This window comes from Ornithodoros turicata, chromosome 1 (assembly GCF_037126465.1).
Source record: "Ornithodoros turicata isolate Travis chromosome 1, ASM3712646v1, whole genome shotgun sequence".
NCBI lineage: Eukaryota > Metazoa > Arthropoda > Arachnida > Ixodida > Argasidae > Ornithodoros > Ornithodoros turicata.
The window spans coordinates 78557785-78577665 of record NC_088201.1 but is presented as its reverse complement, the minus strand read 5'-3'; the positions used below and the strand labels follow the sequence as shown (position 1 = coordinate 78577665).

Here is a 19881-nt window from a genome sequence, read left to right as displayed (position 1 = left end):
GCTGCGCGAATACCCTGAGTCGCAGAATCATCATCCTTTCATATTCCTGTTGATGCTGCAATGGAAACTCCACAACCTGTGCTGCTAACCGCAAAAAGACCGCGTGGAATATCTGTTTGAATTCATTTATGCGGTCTGAGTGCGGTAAGTGTGATCTAGGTAACCAGGTGAAGTAAGTGCATATCCGAAAATATGCATTAATGCCCATTAATAAAGGTTTAGTAGTCACCGCAAAAGCATACTTCGCTAACGCACGGTATATGGTGGAGGGGCTGGGATATGTTTATTCGGAAAAGAATAGAGGGGATGGGGTATCGAGAACAGCGTACCGCACCGGACGCCAAAGTAGTATTCGTGGGAAGTTCTGGTGCCACAAGTCTTACCCTTCGTTCGAATGCTTTTGTTTCAGCTTTGATTTGAGTCTCAGCGTAGCCTCTGAATTCTGTCAAATTCGTACCCTATTGACGTGTAAGCCGAAGTCTCTGCAGGATCAACGTTTCCACACATTTAGGTACCACTGTATCTTCTTCCTTCATTCTCTCCACAAGAGTTAAAGACGTACCTACACAGTGTTCCGTCTGGTGTACAGAGTGGATGTCAGGTGAAACTATGGTTCCTGCAGGATGTTCAGGGATTGTAGAGACAAATTAGCCGCTCATCAGTCCTCGCGCGCGCAGAAATACACTCCTCTGATATATGGCAAACATTTCATGAGCTCGTACTGCTACAGGGTCACTGTATTATCGCGCGCACGGAGTCCCACACAGAGTATTGTGTTTTAGCTTCAGATACCTGCCACGGTGCAGTCTCAAAATTGTACGCCGCCTGTTTCATAGCCTATATTTAAAAAAAGCCCAACATCCTGCTTCCAGCACATTACGGGTACAGTCACACTCATCTTCATGCACCGGTGAATAGTTTTCGCAACGGGCACTGTTCCTAGAACACATTAGTGCATGCTCTCAAGTCATGAACACATGCCTATACCTATATGCTGAGCGATTATTAATTCAGTTTATTAGCGTGTGCTTTAATAGCACCGAACGATATAGTACCTAGTCAGTTACTAGTGAACTGTCAAAAGGAACTGCTGGCACTCCTCCGGATCTTGTGGACGACAGCAGAGGTAGCTCCGCCAGAGGGAACCTGTCTTGCCTCCTTATCCTCCTCTTTCGTCTCTTGCCTAGATACGCTATAAAAACGAAAGTGCACAAATTAATTGCACAGCTCTCTCATGTCGCAAGTTAGGTGTGGGAACCATCAGCGTACAGTTGGAAAGCAACGACACTTTATTTTGGCCGTTATGAATGCAATGTTTCACCACACCCAGCTGTACTCTATACCCGATTGCTACTGGAAGCAACGTACTACACCTAGTGCGTGAGCGAAAAATATGAGTGAGGGTATTAGTGTACTACTTTATGGTTTTTAGTTTTCAGATTACACGTGGTTTTTCACGGTATCTGCACCCCGAACACGCTCACAGAAATTCCGGTACATCCCGGTATGTACCGGGAATCCCAGAGGTGCGATGGTGTGTGTGGAGGCGGAGTAGTTGGTGTACGTTCATCGTGACTAAGCAGCACAAGGACGCGGAAAAAGAACGAAGACAGGACGACTGCTAACTCTCAACTAACAGTCTTTACTAATCGAAACATGTTTATATACACGAAAAAAAGGGGAAAGCTTGTTCCTAACAAACTGACATCTTCGGATTGAACTCCAACGTGTTCCCGAGATAACTTGTCTCCGCGGGGGAGAGGTTTAGTGACGGAGCGCTTACGCATTGATCATCCTTGTGTTTAGCAATGAAAAAGGCCTCTATTATCTCCCTCGTAAGCTGCTCATTGTGTACGTATAGCACGTGTGTTCGCGTGAGGTCTGGTTTGCACCCACAGTCACGGCAGTGCAAAGCGAGGGGCCCGGATGGTGTTCTCTTAATGGATGCACGATGTTCCTGAAGTCTTGACATTATATTACATCTTCCGGCTTGTTCTATATAAACGCGTCCGCTCTGCAGTGGGATTTCGTAGGCCACACGTTGCTGGCATTCTACATGTGGGTTTCTATGTTGGGTGGCACACACTTGTTTTTTCTTCGGACGGTTGACCTTGGCGCACAAGGAATTCAACGTGATGGGCGCCGAGAAGACAAAGGGAACACCATATCTACTGGCGACGTTCTTTATGTTATGGGCTATGGCGTGAACGTATGGGATACACACGGATCGTCCCGGGGTTCGTGGTCTTGCTTACTTAGTGCTCTCTTTGATCTTTTTCATTACTATCCCAGTAATGTTACTGAAAAAGATGTCGATGCGATGCCGCGGTAAGGCCTCAAAGGGGCGAGTCGTGGTATCAGCTAAAACAGGCCGGAGGGAGACCTGCGTTGTCCTTCTGTAATCCCGCCCAACCGAACCTAAAGAGGTACTCTCATGGAGGGGGGGGGGGGGGGCACAGTGTGGGAATTTCGCTGGCCATTCAACGCCCCAGGTCCAAGTGCTTCTTGTCTGGTGACTTGTTCTCACTCAATAATGGCGCGTACATATGTAGCATCTGAGATATTGTACAATGACAAAGCTTGCGTGTTGCGACAATAGAATAGTACAAATTCTACTTTCCGAACTCGTTATCAAAATGGTGGCTTCAATCACACGACTTGGGTCTCACTCGAAAATCTCCAATGACAGATAAAATACGGGGTGGAAACACCTGATTTTCTTCGAATTTCTGCGTGAACATGTCGCACGATTTTCACGCTCACGGATGAAAAAAAAATCATAAAACCCGAAAATAAAGAACCCTAATGCAGCACTACTAATCACGAGCTATTCATGGCATTTCGAAGGTTTATTCTTTACATTTCATTTTTGCGTTTGGTCGCGCTGGGTTTAGAATCTACGATTTTTGAAACATTCTCCGAAATGTTGTTGCCTCCTGCAATACGGTAACGAAGAAATACATTCATGCTGTCGCAGAAGAACTTGTGAATTCGTACCATTCAAATACTTAAGATATACAGTATGTTTATTTTATCCGCGACATGTCTTTTTTGCGCCACGAAGCAACTGTGGCCATGAGCGGCGTACAGACGTCTACAGATGGATACAGGACAGCACGAAGGAGAGGGGGAGAGGATGATTAGTAAACGCCCTGGACCGACTTCAGGGAGAATTGTGCAAACATTCCTCAGGAAGATCAGGAAGATCAGCCAGAAATCGCAGGGAATACCTCACACAGGAACAGGGCTGAGCAGAGTCGATCCGTCGCTCGCTTTCTGCATGGCAGGAAACACCTCTCGTCAAGATGCTGCCTTAATTCATCGAATGCGACTCAATGCGACTCAGAGGTGTTACCGCTTGCGACAAGTTGACTCTCCCAGATGTTGTCACTGCGGTGCTCTAGAGGACCTGGAGCACATTCTTCTCCATTTCCTACACTACCAACCTTCCCGAACCGTAGTCTCCGGGTCTCTTAGTGAGCAGGACTCTCGTCCCTTCTCCCTATCAAATTTGCTTGGTCCCTGAAGGAATCCAGCCCTCCAACACACTGCGCTCAAAGGTCTTTTGACCCTTCTGGACACAACCAGATTTCGATCCTTGTTGTGAAGGGGCTCATTATTTCATTTCCCACATCACTACCACACTCTAAGAAATGAACTTCACCACATAGCACGCTCCTGGCCAACCATCGTCCCGAATGACAACGTTCTCGCTCCTGATTTGTTGAAACTTTGAGCCTATTCTGTGCCGTGCATAATGAACACAAAATAGGCTCCGCCTCCCGTTCTCAACAAATCTAGGGCGAAAACGTTGTCATTCGGGATAATGGTTGGCGAGGAGCGTGCTATGTGGTGAAGTTCATGTTTAAGAGTGCAGCAATGGGGTAGAGTATCGCATCTGGCGATGTAACTTCCCATTCATCGTCTTAAAATGAAGTTCTTGTTGTTGTTGCTGTGGTTGTTAGCTATCACCACGGGTGGACAGTAATACTCATATTTTGTATTATAATACAAATACATAACACTTCCCACAAATCAGTATGAAAACGGGAAGTTCCCTGGGTTTTCCGAAGACTTTGCAGACGAATGTCGGCACAGTTCCCCCTGAAGTCGGCCCACACTCTTAAAAATGAACTTCACCGCATAGCACGCTCCTAGCCAACCATCATCTCGAATGACATCGTCCTCTCGCCTGATTTGTTGAAAACGGGAGGCGTACGCCTTTTTTGTGACAATTATGAACAGCATAAGTGTCACAAAAAGGCGTACGCCTCCTGTTTTCAACAAATCGGGGCAGATAACGATATCATTCGAGATTGTGGTTGGCTAGGAGCCTGCTATGCGGTGAAGTTCATTTTTAAGAGTGCAGGACGCATACTAACCCCCTGTCCCCCACTCCTTCTTGCTGTCATTTCTCCATCTGTCCATGTCTGTACGCCGCTCATAGCCACACTTGCTTCGCGGCGCTAACACTAAATAACAAAAAAATAATACATAATACTAATAATACTACGACTAGATTGTCGGCCGAGCTCAGATCTCTAATAGCCTACTCACTCTAGGCGAACAACAGCAGAACACGCGATGAAAAGCACGTGCTCGCAGATGTTTTGCATTTGTTCGGGGCCTTCTCACACTGGGAAAACAAAAAACAGAGAGCAACAACAGTGCTGGCGAACATTGCTTTGCAAAACATTTCATGTTCTGCCCGTGCTTCCCAATGCACGCACACTGCACGAGCTCTCGTGAAAACGCGCTAGGAAAACAATCCATCATGGACGACGCTTTGGCGATGCGGCGATACTGCTGTGCTGTCTGGCTGATCATGGGCAACGACGATGGTGACATTTTGGCAGCACTTGCGATGTACAAATCAGAAACCAGGGACGACAACGACGAGAAACAACGACAACGAAGATTGTGGGTCAGGTCATGATTGCCGTGTGGTGCAGGGATGCTGTGAGAACCTCGAGAAGACCCTGATAACTATTGGCGATGAACCTGGGCACACATGTGAGGAGCTTTTTCATTCCGTGATACTGTTGACGCAGGTCACGCCCTTCCGTCTCGTCACTGAACCCAAAGAAAGGCTGCCCATCACGTTCAGGTATCTCGCTTCAGGTAGGTCGAGTACAACTACTTTGCTACCATGTTATCAATGTACAATCTTCATACTAAGGTGAAACAGACCAGAGGACATCGCACGAAACTGAGACGGCACAGGAGGCTCTCTGGCCACTTATCAATTGATTGATTGATTGATTGATGTGTTTAATGGCACAAAGGCAACAAAGGCCATAGAGCGCCAAAACCATGGTGAGCGTGTCGGAGATGATTATGGGAAAGATGATGTGAGAGAGAGTGTGTGGTAGTTAAAATCTATCTACAGGTATGAGCGATGAGATTGACAAGGATAAGAGAGAGAGAAGAGGATGACGACAACAAGCCACTTATCAAAGTTAGTTGCAAATGTTCATCTGATGCAACCGCATTCAAGCACATTCAAGCCACATTTCTTCAATGGAGGTGTAGTGAGCGGTGGAGGCTTTGCTGCAAGACAAGTTACAAGCTGCAGCCACAAAAACAGGTACAAATAAATTGTCTGAAACAGCTCTTCTGAGAGAGTGACTCCGTTGAACATGCACATACACCACATACCACATGACATGACATGACATGACCGAAGTTTTCTCCTGGAGACGACAGTGGCAATAGATCTGCCATATTTAATTTCTCTACGAGCTCGACCCACAAATTAAACGAAAAAGGGTTATTAATAAGGCTGTCCACAAACTTCGCTGAAACAATTAATACTTCTTGCGGAAGTCCTTCCCGAGGTCCTATGCTGCGGCACGTGCGGTATGTCGCCACACAAATGTGGGAGGACTCATCGTACGTGGAAATCTAAATCTCTACTTCCAACTTGACTTTTTTTTTTTTCGGAAGCGCCTCGTGACTACTCCAACTGCGCTCTCTGGGAGAGCGGAAGGGAGAGTGAAACAATTGGACGCGCAAATGGGATGGCAGGTACTTATTTTAGTAAGTTACGTTCTTTTCGTCTTAAAAAAATGTCATAGCTCCTACACATGTATATTCGACGATATACAACTCCCTAGATTTTGAGCAAGAATTTTATTTTATTACTATTATTATTAGTATTTTTTTGGTCGATGCAACTTCAAATTCTATTGATATTAAGAAAATTCCCTTGGGTTCGCAACGCTGTACTCTGGACAGCCGTGTTTTCCATCTCGAAAATCGAGCAATGTCCGAAACACAGCTTTTTGTTCGGCGCACATGTTCTTCGTGCATGTTTTTGTTCGCGATTTCAATCACACTGGCAAAACATTTGCTGTCCTCCGATGTTTTTTGTCTCCTTCTGCAGTGTGCGAGGATGTTCGGCGAACGTGCACTGGAAACATTGTTCGCCAGCAGTTTTGCTTTCGTTCGTTTTGCTCGTGCTTTGCTGCTGCTTCGTGTTTTGTTCGTCTAGTGTGAGGCGCCCTTAAAAGAAGTGATGCGAGGAGACCATGGACATTCCCCTTCACCTTTCCTCTTTCACACTTACTGCTGATAACAGCATGGTGAGGTTAATCTAGAACAAGAGTGAGAAGGGGACAGGAAGGAGGTGAGTCGCCGTCCTCCTCCGACGCATCTTGCATTAACTTGACGGGGAAGTGTGTGACGGGGAACAACACAAAACTGCGGTGTTCGCTTTCTTTCTATCTTTTTTTTTTCAGCTACGTTTATCCTGGAAATAGGTAGTGTATATTGTTGTGGAATGTTGTAAACCCGACATGCGAATTCCGGTTCTGGCAAAAAACCGTAGGGTTGAATTGGGAGATTTCAGAGTTCAATTCAGAAAATTCGATTTCTCTCGAATTAACATTCGTAATAACATGTAACACGTAACATTCCATTCGTAATACGTTACGTTACGATTTTGAACACCCTGCATAGTTTTGTTACGGATTGTAATGTACCAAAAGCAAGTCGAAGTAAAAGCAAGAACATAAGACGCAAAGGGCCTATGGTCGCTTGTAGAAACTCTTGCAACTCAAAGGATGGCCTTCTCACTGGCAGTACAACTGCATCACCCAATTAATGCCTCATGTAAAAGTAAGTTTCTAATCGTGAATTGAACTTTGAAGCTATAACTTCAGATTCTATGGGCATGCTTCAGTGTAGCAGCTTGAGAACAATTGATGGATGTTCTTACCAATAGTATAACAGATATGTACGTGTGTACGTTCTAACGACCGTTGCATGCATTCGCCTTGCTCGTGCAAAACATACGGGAGGCGTAAAAACGAGCTGTTTACTTAGACACGTGCAATTCGTAGGAAATCTACAAAACCTATCCATGATTGTTTCTAGCTTGACGGAACGGGCTAAAATTCTTGTTCATCTCATTGCTCGAGGTTGCTAGTAAGTAGTAAGTGAGATTGAAATCGGGTTGAGCTAGTGTGCACATCAGCAACTTAAGAGTAGATATTACGTTTCTCACTCAAAGGAGTGACCGATAATCTCACCCTTCTGACGATGCCCTTGGCCCTATTCTTGTAACGTTGTCTTGTTGCGAAGGTGAGGCAGGGGCTTGTGAGACAACAGGCGGCGGTCCATCGTCAGCGTTTATAACGACCTGAATCGCGCCTGTGCGCCTGCGCCATCGTACAATGGGTTCCACGCATACCCTGCATACAGCATAGGCGAAATTCTACAATATATGCACTCAGTGTTTAGGTATCTTAGGTTTGCAGCATGTCACTATAGGCAGTTTGTCTTTGCGATTCTCAGAATTCAGCGAGCTGGATATTTTACTTGTGCAATTTGAATACCGACTGCATTTGCCGTCCCAACATTTACATATGCTCATATTATTGGCAGTAAATCGTAAATTGCCGCCTCCAAATACCTCTGACAACAGCAAAAATCCCTTACGAAACATTCAACACTTTCTGAAACATTCAGAAGCCATATTGCACGGTTTACTTATTCGTCATTCAGAATAAACAACATAACACTATTTGTCCCGGATAAGGTGTCATTAAATCAGGACATAACAAATAATATACAAAATACATAATATTTCGCGTCGAAAGGTACGTGGAGACCTACGCTCGTGGAGCGATCAGGAACCTTAGCTGTGATGTGTGTGTGTCTAAATAAGAAGGGAACCAAAAAGGTTGCGCGGAGCTTGAAGGGAGCTTGAAAAAGGAGCTTGACTCGGAGCAGCGCTTCCGATTCGATCATAAAAGGTGATCACCATAAGCCCTTCCCTGCCAGGCAAGCCACGTGCGAGCAAAATAAACAGAAATACAAATACAGTGCACTGGTCAACAGAAACTAATGCAAGCATGCCGTCAGAAAATTGGTAATATCGGTTTTGACTTATGTGAGACGCGACAGCGGAAGGGTTTCGTAATGGACATTTGATCACCCCAACAACACGAAAGCCGCAGCAAGCAGTGTTTCCTTGGAAAGTAGGAGCGGCCTACGCTCTAATTCCGGCACCCGGTATGTACCGCATGAAAGAGGACCCGCACCTGGGCCAAGCGGTACACATGAGGTACAGTCCTCATCCAGCAGGTACAGTTCGCGACCACTGCGAATTTCAAACGGTACAAGGGCTCCGAGACCCATCCGTACCGGCTAGGTACCTTTGAAGCGCGGTCTATAGCAGCTGTACCTCATGTATACCGCGTGTTTCCGGCGCATGAGTACGAACGCCTTCCCACGATCTCCATGCGCTGCAAAAATATTTCGTGTGATTCCGAATACCAGTCAATAAATTCCCTTATGCAGCAGTGCCATAATGGATCAGCACGATCATTCTATCAAAGAAGTGCAATAACTAGAACCCGTGACCGTGAGGGATCGCACGTTTGGGAAGAATGCGTTTCTTGCAACCGCTGGCAAATCAGTTTGTTTTGAAACGTCGGGGAGCGAGGACGAGTCTGCTCGGTCTTTGAAGAAACTCGTTCGACGCTTTCAAGTTTTGAGTAACTAAGGTGCGTATTATACCTATGAAGTAATTATTCGTCCGCACAACGCATTTTCGTTCATCTTCGCTCTGATTCCCAGTGGTCCTGATCACCGGCAGGCTGGACACAACGACTGAGGGACGAAGACAACGAACTCTGCGCTTCATGCACGAACGTTGATGCATGAATTAGAGAAGCCTAGATTGCACTTTACACCTGGATTACACAAGCAAGTATGCATGTTTTTCAGGCCAGCTATTTCGGTTCTTGGATATTTTTACATTGTATTTTCTCCTATAGGTTACGTCCAGGCGATGTCGTAAATGGGTGAGTCAGTCATCATCTGTGGTTGGTGTTACGTTCTGCGGAAGAAACGGAAATTGGGGAAGAACAGCAATCCAAAGGTGTGGAAGAGATAAAGAAGCGTGACCACAGCTGCATGAGCAGCTGCAATGGTGAAGGAGAGATGCAGTGGTCAGCGTTCATTCATATACGTTGTGCCCCGTGTGTTAGGCGTTTGTGCATCATGACAATAATAATAATTATTATTATTATTATTTATTTATCACTGAGTGAAGGGCGGGCGAGGAAAAAAGTCTAAGACGACTTGGCAGAGTCCTCACCCCCCGCCAGCAGCAAAACACAGACACTCTATAATACATAATGATGCTGTCTCGGCAGTAGCAAAAAACACATACATACATAAGAATCCAAGCCAAGCTCAAGAACAAAAACTCATACACTCCCAAATAAAGTCATTCCAGTCTGCAGAACTGCGCCAGTAACTCCCCATTATTTATTCTCGTGATATCATCTGTGCTACTATTTAATAATCTCACCAAGTTATATTGCACTTTCTGGAACCCATATGACGTCCTAATTTGTGAAAATCTATACGTAGAGGGATTTCCATAATTGTAAGTGCGATAGGCGGGTCGTATGTTCGCAATGTCTAAGAATTCCCTCAAGCTCGCCTTAACCGCCCTCCTGTAAGTCAAACCAAGTTTGTAATTATACATATTGTGAATTTGAGGTATCATATTTCTCGAAAAGTCCACGAGTGGTGTGATTGTATGATAGATTTTCTAATATGCGTAAGAACTTTTTTTGAACCGTTAATATTTTAGCAGACAGTACCATACCGCAGCAGACAGTAGTTTATATGTGAATCAATGTGTGCATAATATATCATACGTAACACCTCCTTAGGTAAAACACCTTTGCATCTGTACATTAGACCCAGCACTGGGGCTATCTTTGACCGAGCGTGTTGGATATGCGTGTTCCAGTGCAAGGTGGCAGTGAAATATACAGTCAAGATTTTCACTGTATCGACCAGAGGAATTTTTTCGTCATCTAAATGAATCTCACGCGTGACAGCTACAACTTTATTTCTAGGTCGAAAAAAGACACCTTTCGTTTAGTTAGGATTTAGTTTCAAACAGTTTGTCTTGGACCAACTCGAAATTTTGAGCAACAGCGAGTTCGCGTTTTCAACAACTTCATTAGCATCCGCACCACGGAAAAGCAAGCTGGTATCGTCAGCATACATCATAAACTGCGTATCAGAGCATAAATTAACAATGTCATTGGTATATAGTATAAATAATAGAGGTCCCAGCATGCTTCCCTGTGGTACGCCACACCGGACAGGTAGCCATGATGAACAAGAGCCGCTAACAGCGACATACTGAAATCTATTATTGAGATGAGACACGAGCAATGACAGAGCGATGCCACGCACTCCATAACGACTAAGCTTTTGCATCAAAATCCTATGGTCGATCGAGTCAAATGCCTTCGAGTAGTCCAAAAAGATGCCTAACGTGAGTAACTTATGTTCAAATCCCTCCAGTATAGTTTATTTTATTTTTAAAAGAGCAAGCTCGGTAAATTTTGATCTGCGGAAGCCATATTCAGCTGATGTTAATATAGAATTATGGTAAAAAAAACTGATAATACGTGCATAGATGACTTTTTCAAATATTTTTGCAAACACTGGCAGTATGGAGGTCGGTCGATAGTTAGTTATCTTCTGTGAGTCGACACCTTTGTAAATAAGACAAACCTTTCCAATCTTCATTTGAGCTGGGAAAACTCCAAGGGAGATACACTTGTTAAAGAGATGTGCCAACAGGGACGATATGTTATTCGCGACATTTTTCTATAGGAGCAATCTGCATATCAAAAGCACCCAGGCTTTTGCTATTTTTCATAGAAAGTATGGCTGCAACAATCTCGTTTTCGTCAACAGGGAAAAAGAAAAGTGATTGGGGGCACTGGTAAGTGACAAAAGCTGTAGCCAGTGTTGGATCTTGACACATTTCAAATTGATTAACAAAGTGCGAGTTAAAGCATTCCGCCATGTCACACCCAATTAATGTGGAGCCTCCATGTGTCACACTGTCAATGCCACTGGACCGCGGGTTTTTGCCCAGGAGTACATTAACATTTTTCCACAAGCTGTTTTTGGAAATTGAGGAAAATAGACTGGTGTAGTAACTCTTTTTCTCCCGACTAATTGCAGAGGTTGCGTAATTCCTAAGCTTCTTGTACTGAAGTAAGCGCTCCTGGTTTCTGTATTTTAAGAACGCCTTGTACATTTTATCTCGTCGTCTAACAATTTTGATGATTCCGGGGGTCATCCAGGGCTTTCTATATTTTTTATGTAGTGTCTTAATAGCCACCGGAAAACATTCTTGATAAATTTCCAGGAACTTGTTAAAAAAGCGTTGTATGCCTCCTCTGGCTGACACATACGAGCAACAAAGCTCCAGTCACAATTCATTATTCTAGCACGAAAATCAAGACTATCATCATCTAACGACTGAACTAGATATTGCTCCCTACGCCTTGGTACACTCACATTATGTGATAGAAATATTGGAAGGTGATCACTTATAGGTGCATTAATGACCCCAGCCATCATAGTAGAAGTGTCACCATTTGTAATAAAAAGATCCAGCAATGTGGAGGTAGTTGTGGTTACTCGCGTATGGAGAGAAATTGTGTTAACGAAGCTATGTGTACTCAACAGGAATTGAAAATCATCACAAAGCGCGGAGTCTTTAAACACGTAAATGTTAATATCACCACCCAAATAACAGGTACAACGCTGTTCTACAACAAACGAAAGAAGACGTTCTAAAAGTGAAAGAAAATTCACAGGATCACCCGATGGCGGGCGATAACATACTATAAAAATTCGGTTTCTTGAGCGTATCGTCAAAACTTCAAAATCAGGACATGTCACAGAAAATTCTATAACTTGGCAAACAAATTCCTTTTTTGCCAAAATACAAACGCCACCGCCCCTTTTTTGTGTGCGGTTCTTAAAGAACGTATCATACCCTTCTAAAATACATAATTCTTCCCGACTTTTACACCACGTTTCAGTAAACATAATAATACTAAATGTGGAACCGAAGATTCCAATGCACGCTCGCAATGGACAAGCATCACCCCTGAGATGGATGTAATTTTCGAGTAAAGGTATTTGTTTGTGATATTTATCGTACAGCGTAGCATCCTGAGGCTGTTAATATATCGTAGAGGAGGGGAACCACCCCGATGGGTAGGCCTAAATCGCTGCGCGCTATCCGTTGCATGTACCGCATGTGAGGGCGCGTGTACCTCTTAAATTTAAGAGGTAATTTTTTTTAAAAATGTACCTCTTGGCCAAGCGGTACTTAACCGTTACATATGCGTTACCTGGTTTAGAGTGTAGAAATGGAAAATGGATCATCGAGCCGCGGGAGTTCACGAAAGAGCATGCAAAGACAAATATCTCGCGTGAGTATCCAGAAGCCTGTGGCAGGCGAACGCCGGCGCGCTCAACGCACTTGCAGTAAAGGTATACCAGACACAGCTGGCGCAATCAACTTAGCAGGACAATCGGCGTAATGAGACTGAGAGGCGACAGTGGAACCGCTGACAAAGGACGGGGAACGAGTCATGAGTCCTGTTGCCAGGGGTGCTGCAAGAGGTTGCTAGAACATTACGCTGCCTGTTATGGTTATTGCACGTGGAACGAGTGCAATAACAGTCACTGATGACAGCTATGTATGTTACATGCGCAGACTGCAAAATATGATTTTCTACTCAATTTAACAATTAACATAGTTACATAGTGGGCATTGGTATGTGTGTGCCCCACCGCTCCCATTCAACCGTGGCTACAAATCTCGGCGTCGGTAAACTAGTAGAAAGCACCAGTGTCCATGTCAGCGAGATGATGTACGGCAAAGGCTGATTGATTGATACGTGTGAAGTAACTTGACTGAACCGGCGATGCATAATCCGCGAGACTTGAACTGAAAGGAGCACCGAGGTGACACCCAGTTCTTTTTCGTTTTCCTTTCCCCTTTTTCTTTTTTTTTTGGGGGAGGGGGGTCTGCGGCGTGTTCTGCGACGAATAAAATGAGCTGCTCCGAAAGGCCGACGGGCGCAGGTCACCTGCATCGCGCGCGCGAGGTCTCTTTGGCACAGCTTTCACTGTCTACGAAAGAGCGTATCGAAGAATGAAGGAACGTCGTGACGTAACGTGCTCCCCTGGCATGTGGCTCGTAACGTAGACCGGTGCGGCTCAAGCGGGTATGAGCAGCGCGTGAGCCGAGAAGAAAGACGAAAAAGAAGAAAGGCACGGGGGCTTTTCGACGTCACATGAGGATCGTGTCGGCCGTCCGCGGCTTTCTCCGACTGCATTTATAAATTTGATTGCGCACTGACGATACAGCGCACAGTGAGAATATTTTGCATGGTGACTCTTGATGGAGAGCTCGACAGATGAAACAGGGTTTCGAGCAATGCTAAAATTAACCTCATTTCTCCTTTAAGCCCTCACATGTCTTCGCTTCGTTTTCGCGAAGAGAGCTCGACCAATGATTCTTCGCTTTTTAAATCAGATACCTTTCCATAGACCTATATACGAGCTGCTGTGGGTGTAATCACAACAGCACCGCAATCAGACAACTTCATATCCATGCACACAACTCGGAATGAGACAGCATGTGCTTTAGGTCGTGCCGTCCATATACGCGTGTGTGTTGGATCGTGTATCCATCTAAAGTTAATGAACTCAACATGTTGAAGGAGACCTTCGTTCGCTCAAATAACTACTCACCCAAACCGCGCAAAGGCAACGATGGCCCAGAAGGAGCTCTGCAGAAGTAAGGCGGACAAGACGAGCACATGGATGAACCAGCTACGACCATGTATGAACTCCGTTCCAAACAACCAGCCGAACGTCAGCACCATGACGTCTCCCACGAGGCAGATCAGGTGAATAGCCATCAGGATCAGGTGTTCGCGGTGTTCAGTCTCGGCGAAGAACATCCGTAGAGGCTGGTGTAGAAACGACAGAAGGTTGTCACATTCACCTCTGACCACAATGGTAACACTGTTTTTGTTTTATGGCACTATATTGTATCTCGGCAACAGCAATGTTTTTCTCGCACCAGAGGCAAATCAAGGTATTGTACAGGGTAAATTGCACGTTCATTCTCTGTTCAATCTCTATGGTCAGGGTTATGACTAATCTGCATTTGTGTATTCTAAAGCATCCTACTGCTTTTTGACTTGGTGTTTCTATTCCAATGAGACCGCGCTAGAATTCAGTGAGAAAATCAGACACTGCTTCCAGTGTATGGCCTACCATGTTCTTCTTGACAACTTTAAACTCGAAACCGCACACATTGCATGTCCTCGTGCTTCGAACCTTCAACCACCTCTCCAGGCAGCTCTTGTGGATGAGTCCGATGGAGCCTGCCGAGGAATAACGAAGGAAAAGGTAGATCGTCGACTACTCGATTGCAATTCAAACTTACGTTGTCTGTTCTTGCATGCTCGTACACACCAGAGTTAGCACGGAGCGAGAAAGAGCAAGCAGCATCGAAAAATGACGTTGAGGAAAAATACCATGCGTGCTACATTTTCAAAATAGATTTCTATAAGAAGCATAATTTTATCGTGTTAGGTTAAGCAATAGCTTGAAAAAGTAATAGCAGCCTCATGGGGGTCATGCTCACTGGCCGCCTGCGTAACCAGCTGTAGAAATAAAATATGCGATACCGAAATTTTCGCTTGCCCTTATAACGCACGAATATTTTAGTACACGACGCGGAAAATTGAGGCTTTACAGTACAGAATCAGGGAGCCTCAGGGCATAACAATTTTAATGCGGTTCAGCTGATTCGACGTATACGTGCTACCGCTGAACAAGCGTATAGAGGGCAACCACAACAGTGGAAACCACACTCACCAAGCACTGTCAACTGGCGGATATCAAGACGTACCTTTGCAGTGGCACGGTGCGTAAAGTGGTTCATGCTCGGCTGATGAGAAACATACTCGGCACACTTGGTCGTCAATCTGACTAGTCTCTTCCTTTTTCTCTGCCATCTCTTCGCTCTTTACTGATTCAATGTTCCAACGAACCAATGGGTACTCGTGAACCGTAACTTCACCTTCTTTTTCGTCCTCGGAGCAGTGCTCGTTATCCGTAACTTCACCAACTTCACCTTCTTCCTTTTTATTCCTCTTCCTCACAATTTCTGCCCTTGACCTACGAAGAGTCATTAACCATATTTAGACAAAACCGCGTGGTAATTATGGCCCATGAGAAAGTTGGATATGTGTGGATTTGCGCACTTATTAATGAAACGAACAGCAATACAATACCTCGTGACACAAAGGTGCCAATCGATGGTCTTGGATGCTGCCTTTCGTGTTCTCGACACAGGCATTGGCATTTGCAACACAAGGGTAGAGGTTTCAATACGACTGAATTCTTCGGGATGAGGCATCGGAAGAAATTCCGCTGGATTGACGCAGGATTGGATTGGATGGACGCGTCAATCCTGCTGGATTGACGCACTCCATAACACCCTATGCTCCAAGTGCAGCGAAACAACTCCACTGCATAATAGGTAAAACACGAAAGCTGGTGGATAGATCCCATGATGGGAAGCTGTATATGTGTTGTCCATCTTCTCGTTCGGCCAAGCTCAGCTTTTCCGCATTGGGGACTCCGCTCTCTATACCATCTCTGGATGTGCCGTCAGTGATCCTCTGCTGTTACGCCATATTACTTAAGAACGCCATAATCACCACTACAATGACGTTCAGAGTGAATCTCAATTTAAATATTTACGAATTCTTAGGTTCCGACATGCTACACCATATGTCATCGAACTGCTCAATCTTCTTTCCTTGGCTTCACCTACAAGCTTGAGTGCCCACCAGAAGTCTAAAATTAACATAAGTGAATAGAAACGCCCTCTTAATCAGGTGTCTTGTGCCGATGGTACACACCTGTCATAGGAGCACGTTTTGTGCTAGTTCTTCTTCTTTTTAAGTGTTGAAAGAGGTCAGCCAATACTTGCTAGTTCTCCTTTCCAATGCTAGGCAGCATGTAAGCCCGGCGACAGTAACTAGGCAACAGTAACTGACATGGTCCTGTGATTTTTTTAATTCCATGTTAGCGCTGCGAAGCAACTGTGGCTATCCTGTGAATTACTACAATGATATTAATCGTGTGTTTCTGTCAGAATGATAATGCAAAGCTGTGTGTATGTGCATGACAGAATTGAAAATACTGGAAATTCACTGGCTGCAGGAAAATAATATAAGCTTCTTGCAAAGCAGTATACTAGATGGTTTCAGCCATTTCCATTCATGCAACCTTTCTCAATGCTTCCTGTATGTACTACTGTAATGGTAACTACGCTGCACCACGTAGAGAGATGACAAGGTTATGTTAGATGCGCCACAAAGAGTGTTACCCATCTGTGACTAATTTAGCAACACATATGTCACATAGTTTTTGGCTTAGCCTCTTTCACAACAGAACTATTGCATATCACAGTGCACTATGGAATCAAAATTATGTATCGGGTATACCAACGTGCGGGGGAAGCTATTTTTCCATTGTATACACTCATATTATGCTTGGAGTACAAGCTTCAGCTATTTGTGATACCGTATGTAGCCTGTGATTTCAACATCATGAATGATGCACACAAATCGCTTGGTAATAGAGGGCTAGCCTACAACAGTGGTGAGTGAGTGATGCGTATTTGATACAGCTGACACACCATGTAGTCTGCAATCAATGATTTTGGTATCAGCACAAGAACTTCAACAGCATTGGTTTGTAGGTTGGAGAACAATAAGAAGGAAGGTGTTAAAATGTGCTAATAACAAGTGTCAGTAGTATAAATATATGTCCTATAGCCGAGAGTTTTCTCTAATCCAATTCCAATCCAATTCGAATCCAATTCTAAGCCAAAATTCAGTTCTAAGCCAACACAAACCAATTCCAAAGCCATCTGATTGGCCGCCATTAGCTACCAGCTCCGGTGGCGCAGCGGTAACGCGTGCGCTTGGAGACTGGGAGGTACGCGGTTCGAATCCGCGGGCCGGCTGTGCCGTCTGGGGTTTTTCCTGGGTTTCCCTCAGATGTGTAATAGGCGTATGCCGGCACTGTTCCCCTGAAGTCGGCCCATGGACGCAGCTATCCTCCCCCCGAGCGGATTCCGCTCGGTCTTCCACTTCACCCTTTCCTCTCCTCCTCTCCACCACCTTTCCCTTCCCGAGAAACATGCCGCCTAATCAGGTAGGCAGACCTCTCGGGTTCCTCCCAACGACACTCCTCCTCCCTCGCCGCCATTAGCTCCGCTCACTTCACGTTGATTGGCTCATGCCAGGCCAACTGATCGTTGATTGGTTGACCGTAGCTCCGCTCCTTCATGCTAATTAGTTGGCTTCGCTCCGCCCACTTCACGCTCATTGGCCCATGCTAAGCCCACTGATTGCTGATTGGCTGACCGTAGCTCCGCCCCTTTATGCTAATTACTTGGCTCCGCCCACTTCACGCTGATTGGTGCACGCCGATCGCTGAGCTCCGCTGATTGGTCCATTCTAAGCCTACTGATCACTCTCCCAGACTTTCTAAGCTCTCTGATTGGCCGCCGCCACCGATTGGCCCATTCTAAGCCCACCGATTGGCTCGCTGAACATAGCCTTTATTCGCGCCCGCAAGATGGCAGCGGCCCCGCTGCGGCTTTATCTCAGATGTTCAAACTTACCTTGTGGCGTGGAACTTTCCGCCCACTTCATGCTGATTGGTCCATTCTAAGCTTACGGATTCAGAGATCTAAGCCGAAGCCTACTGATCACCCTCCCAGACTTTCCAGACCTGATTGGCCGTCCCCAATGTAAGCCTACCGATTAGCCCTCGCTGGCCCGTTCTAAGCCCACTGACACCAGATGGCACAACTCTTTACTGGCTCCACCCACTTCACGCTGATTGGCCCTTCACAACGATTGGTCCATTCTAAGCCTACCAATGGCTGGCCCTGATTGGTCCACGCTAAGCCTACTGAACGGTGATTGGCTAACCTGAATTTGTCGCTCCTAAGCCAGGCAGCAGCTTCAGACAAGACACACGACAATTGTTGATTGCAACCTTTATTTGGTATAACAGCCTCCTAGTCCAGCTGTGGGTTGGTTCAGCTGCATCAGAGAGATCATTGGTCCATAATTCTATGCGGTCATCTCTCGCGCTCATTGCTCACTCAGCTCCCTCGGTAGATTCCAACTGTTATTGGCTCATATAACTGCAAGTGGTCTGCTCGTTAATCCATCTGACTGCAAGTGGCCGCTCACCCAGCTCCCTCATAGGCTCCAACTCCGATTGGTCCATCTAACAACAAGTGGCCACTCACCCACTGCTATTGGTCCATTGAACTGCAAGCCACTCATTGGTCACTCACACTCATCTCTAGATGAGATAAATTTAACTGTGGGAGATTGTAACTTTTACCATAAGATAAGTTTAGCGGGGGTCATACGCTGGTAGGCTCCAACTGCTGTTGGCCCGTGCTAACCGCATGCCTCCACCCTGCTGCTCATTGGTTCACAACGTTTCTGCGCATGCTTTGACGGCGCCGAAGAAGGTTCCCTACACATTTAATAGAAATTATGCTATTGGTCCAGCTGCGTCATAGGACACGGCTTGGTTCTGCTGTGGCTGGCCCTGATTGGTCCATGCTACTTACCTCGTGGCGCAACTCTTTACTGGCTCCACCCACATCGCGTTGATCGGTCCATTCTAAGCCAACTGACTTCTAAGCCGGGTCCACGCTAAGCCTACTGACCACTCTACCAGACTTTCTAAACGCTCTAATTGGCCGCTACCGATTGGCCCTCGCTGGCCGTTTTAAGCTCACTGACACCAGATGGCGCAACTCTTCACCAGCTCTGCCTAGTTCATGCTGATTGGTCCATTCTAAGCCTACTGACTTCTAAGCCGAACCAGGCTAAGCCTACTTATTGTCCCTTCACACCGAAACCTACCGATGTCTGGCCCTGATTGGTCCACGCTAAGCCTACTGAACAGTGATTGGCTAGCCTGCCGCTCCTAAACCACAATGCAGCGGCTTCAGACAAGACACACGACTATTGTTGATTTCAACCTTTATTTGGTTCAGCTGCATCAGAGAGATCATTAGTCCTGGTCGTCTCTTGCGCTCATTGGTCACTCAGCTCCCTCGATAGACACCAACTGCTATCGGTTCATCTAACTGCAAGTGGTCTGCTCATTGGCCCATCTCACTACAAGACTCTCATTGGTCACTTATGTCTAGAGCTCCCTAACAGGCTCCAACTGCAATTGGTCACTTCCACTCATCGCTAGACTCAACTGCTATTGGTCACTCCCTCTAATCTCTAGATGAGATAATATAAGTAACTGTGGGATATTGAAACTTTTACCATAAGATAGATTTAGCCTGGGGCTGGTAGGCTCCAACTGCTATCGGCCCATCCCTTCATCCGGCTGCTCACTGGTTCACAATGAAACTTTTTCGCATGCTCTGACGGCGCCGAAGAAGGTTCC

The 19881-nt window shown here is 45.6% G+C and overlaps 1 protein-coding gene across 1 annotated transcript; it reads right to left on the bottom strand.

Moving 5' to 3' along the window:
* Positions 1-992: 992 nt before the first annotated feature.
* Positions 993-19077, bottom strand: LOC135377477 (E3 ubiquitin-protein ligase MARCHF2-like). Its single transcript, XM_064609903.1, has 6 exons — positions 19043-19077; positions 15278-15546; positions 14638-14747; positions 14107-14327; positions 7533-7694; positions 993-1192 (listed from the first exon to the last, which is right to left on the bottom strand). The coding sequence occupies exons 1-6, from the start codon at positions 19075-19077 to the stop codon at positions 1078-1080; spliced, it is 912 nt and encodes a 303-aa protein (XP_064465973.1). The 3' UTR covers positions 993-1077.
* Between the last annotated feature and the right edge of the window lie 804 nt (positions 19078-19881).

Bases quoted from the DNA above. Each gene is read 5' to 3' on its own strand.
- LOC135377477 (XM_064609903.1), bottom strand. From the start codon at position 19,077: ATGTGGGTGGAGCCAGTAAAGAGTTGCGCCACGAG. The intron at 7,695-14,106 runs GTGAGTAGTTAT...TGCTGTATGCAG, and splicing joins GTTGCCTTTGCGCGGTTTGG to GGTATGCGTGGAACCCATTG. The intron at 1,193-7,532 runs GTGAGATTATCG...TCGTTTTTATAG, and splicing joins CCAAGGGCATCGTCAGAAGG to CGTATCTAGGCAAGAGACGA.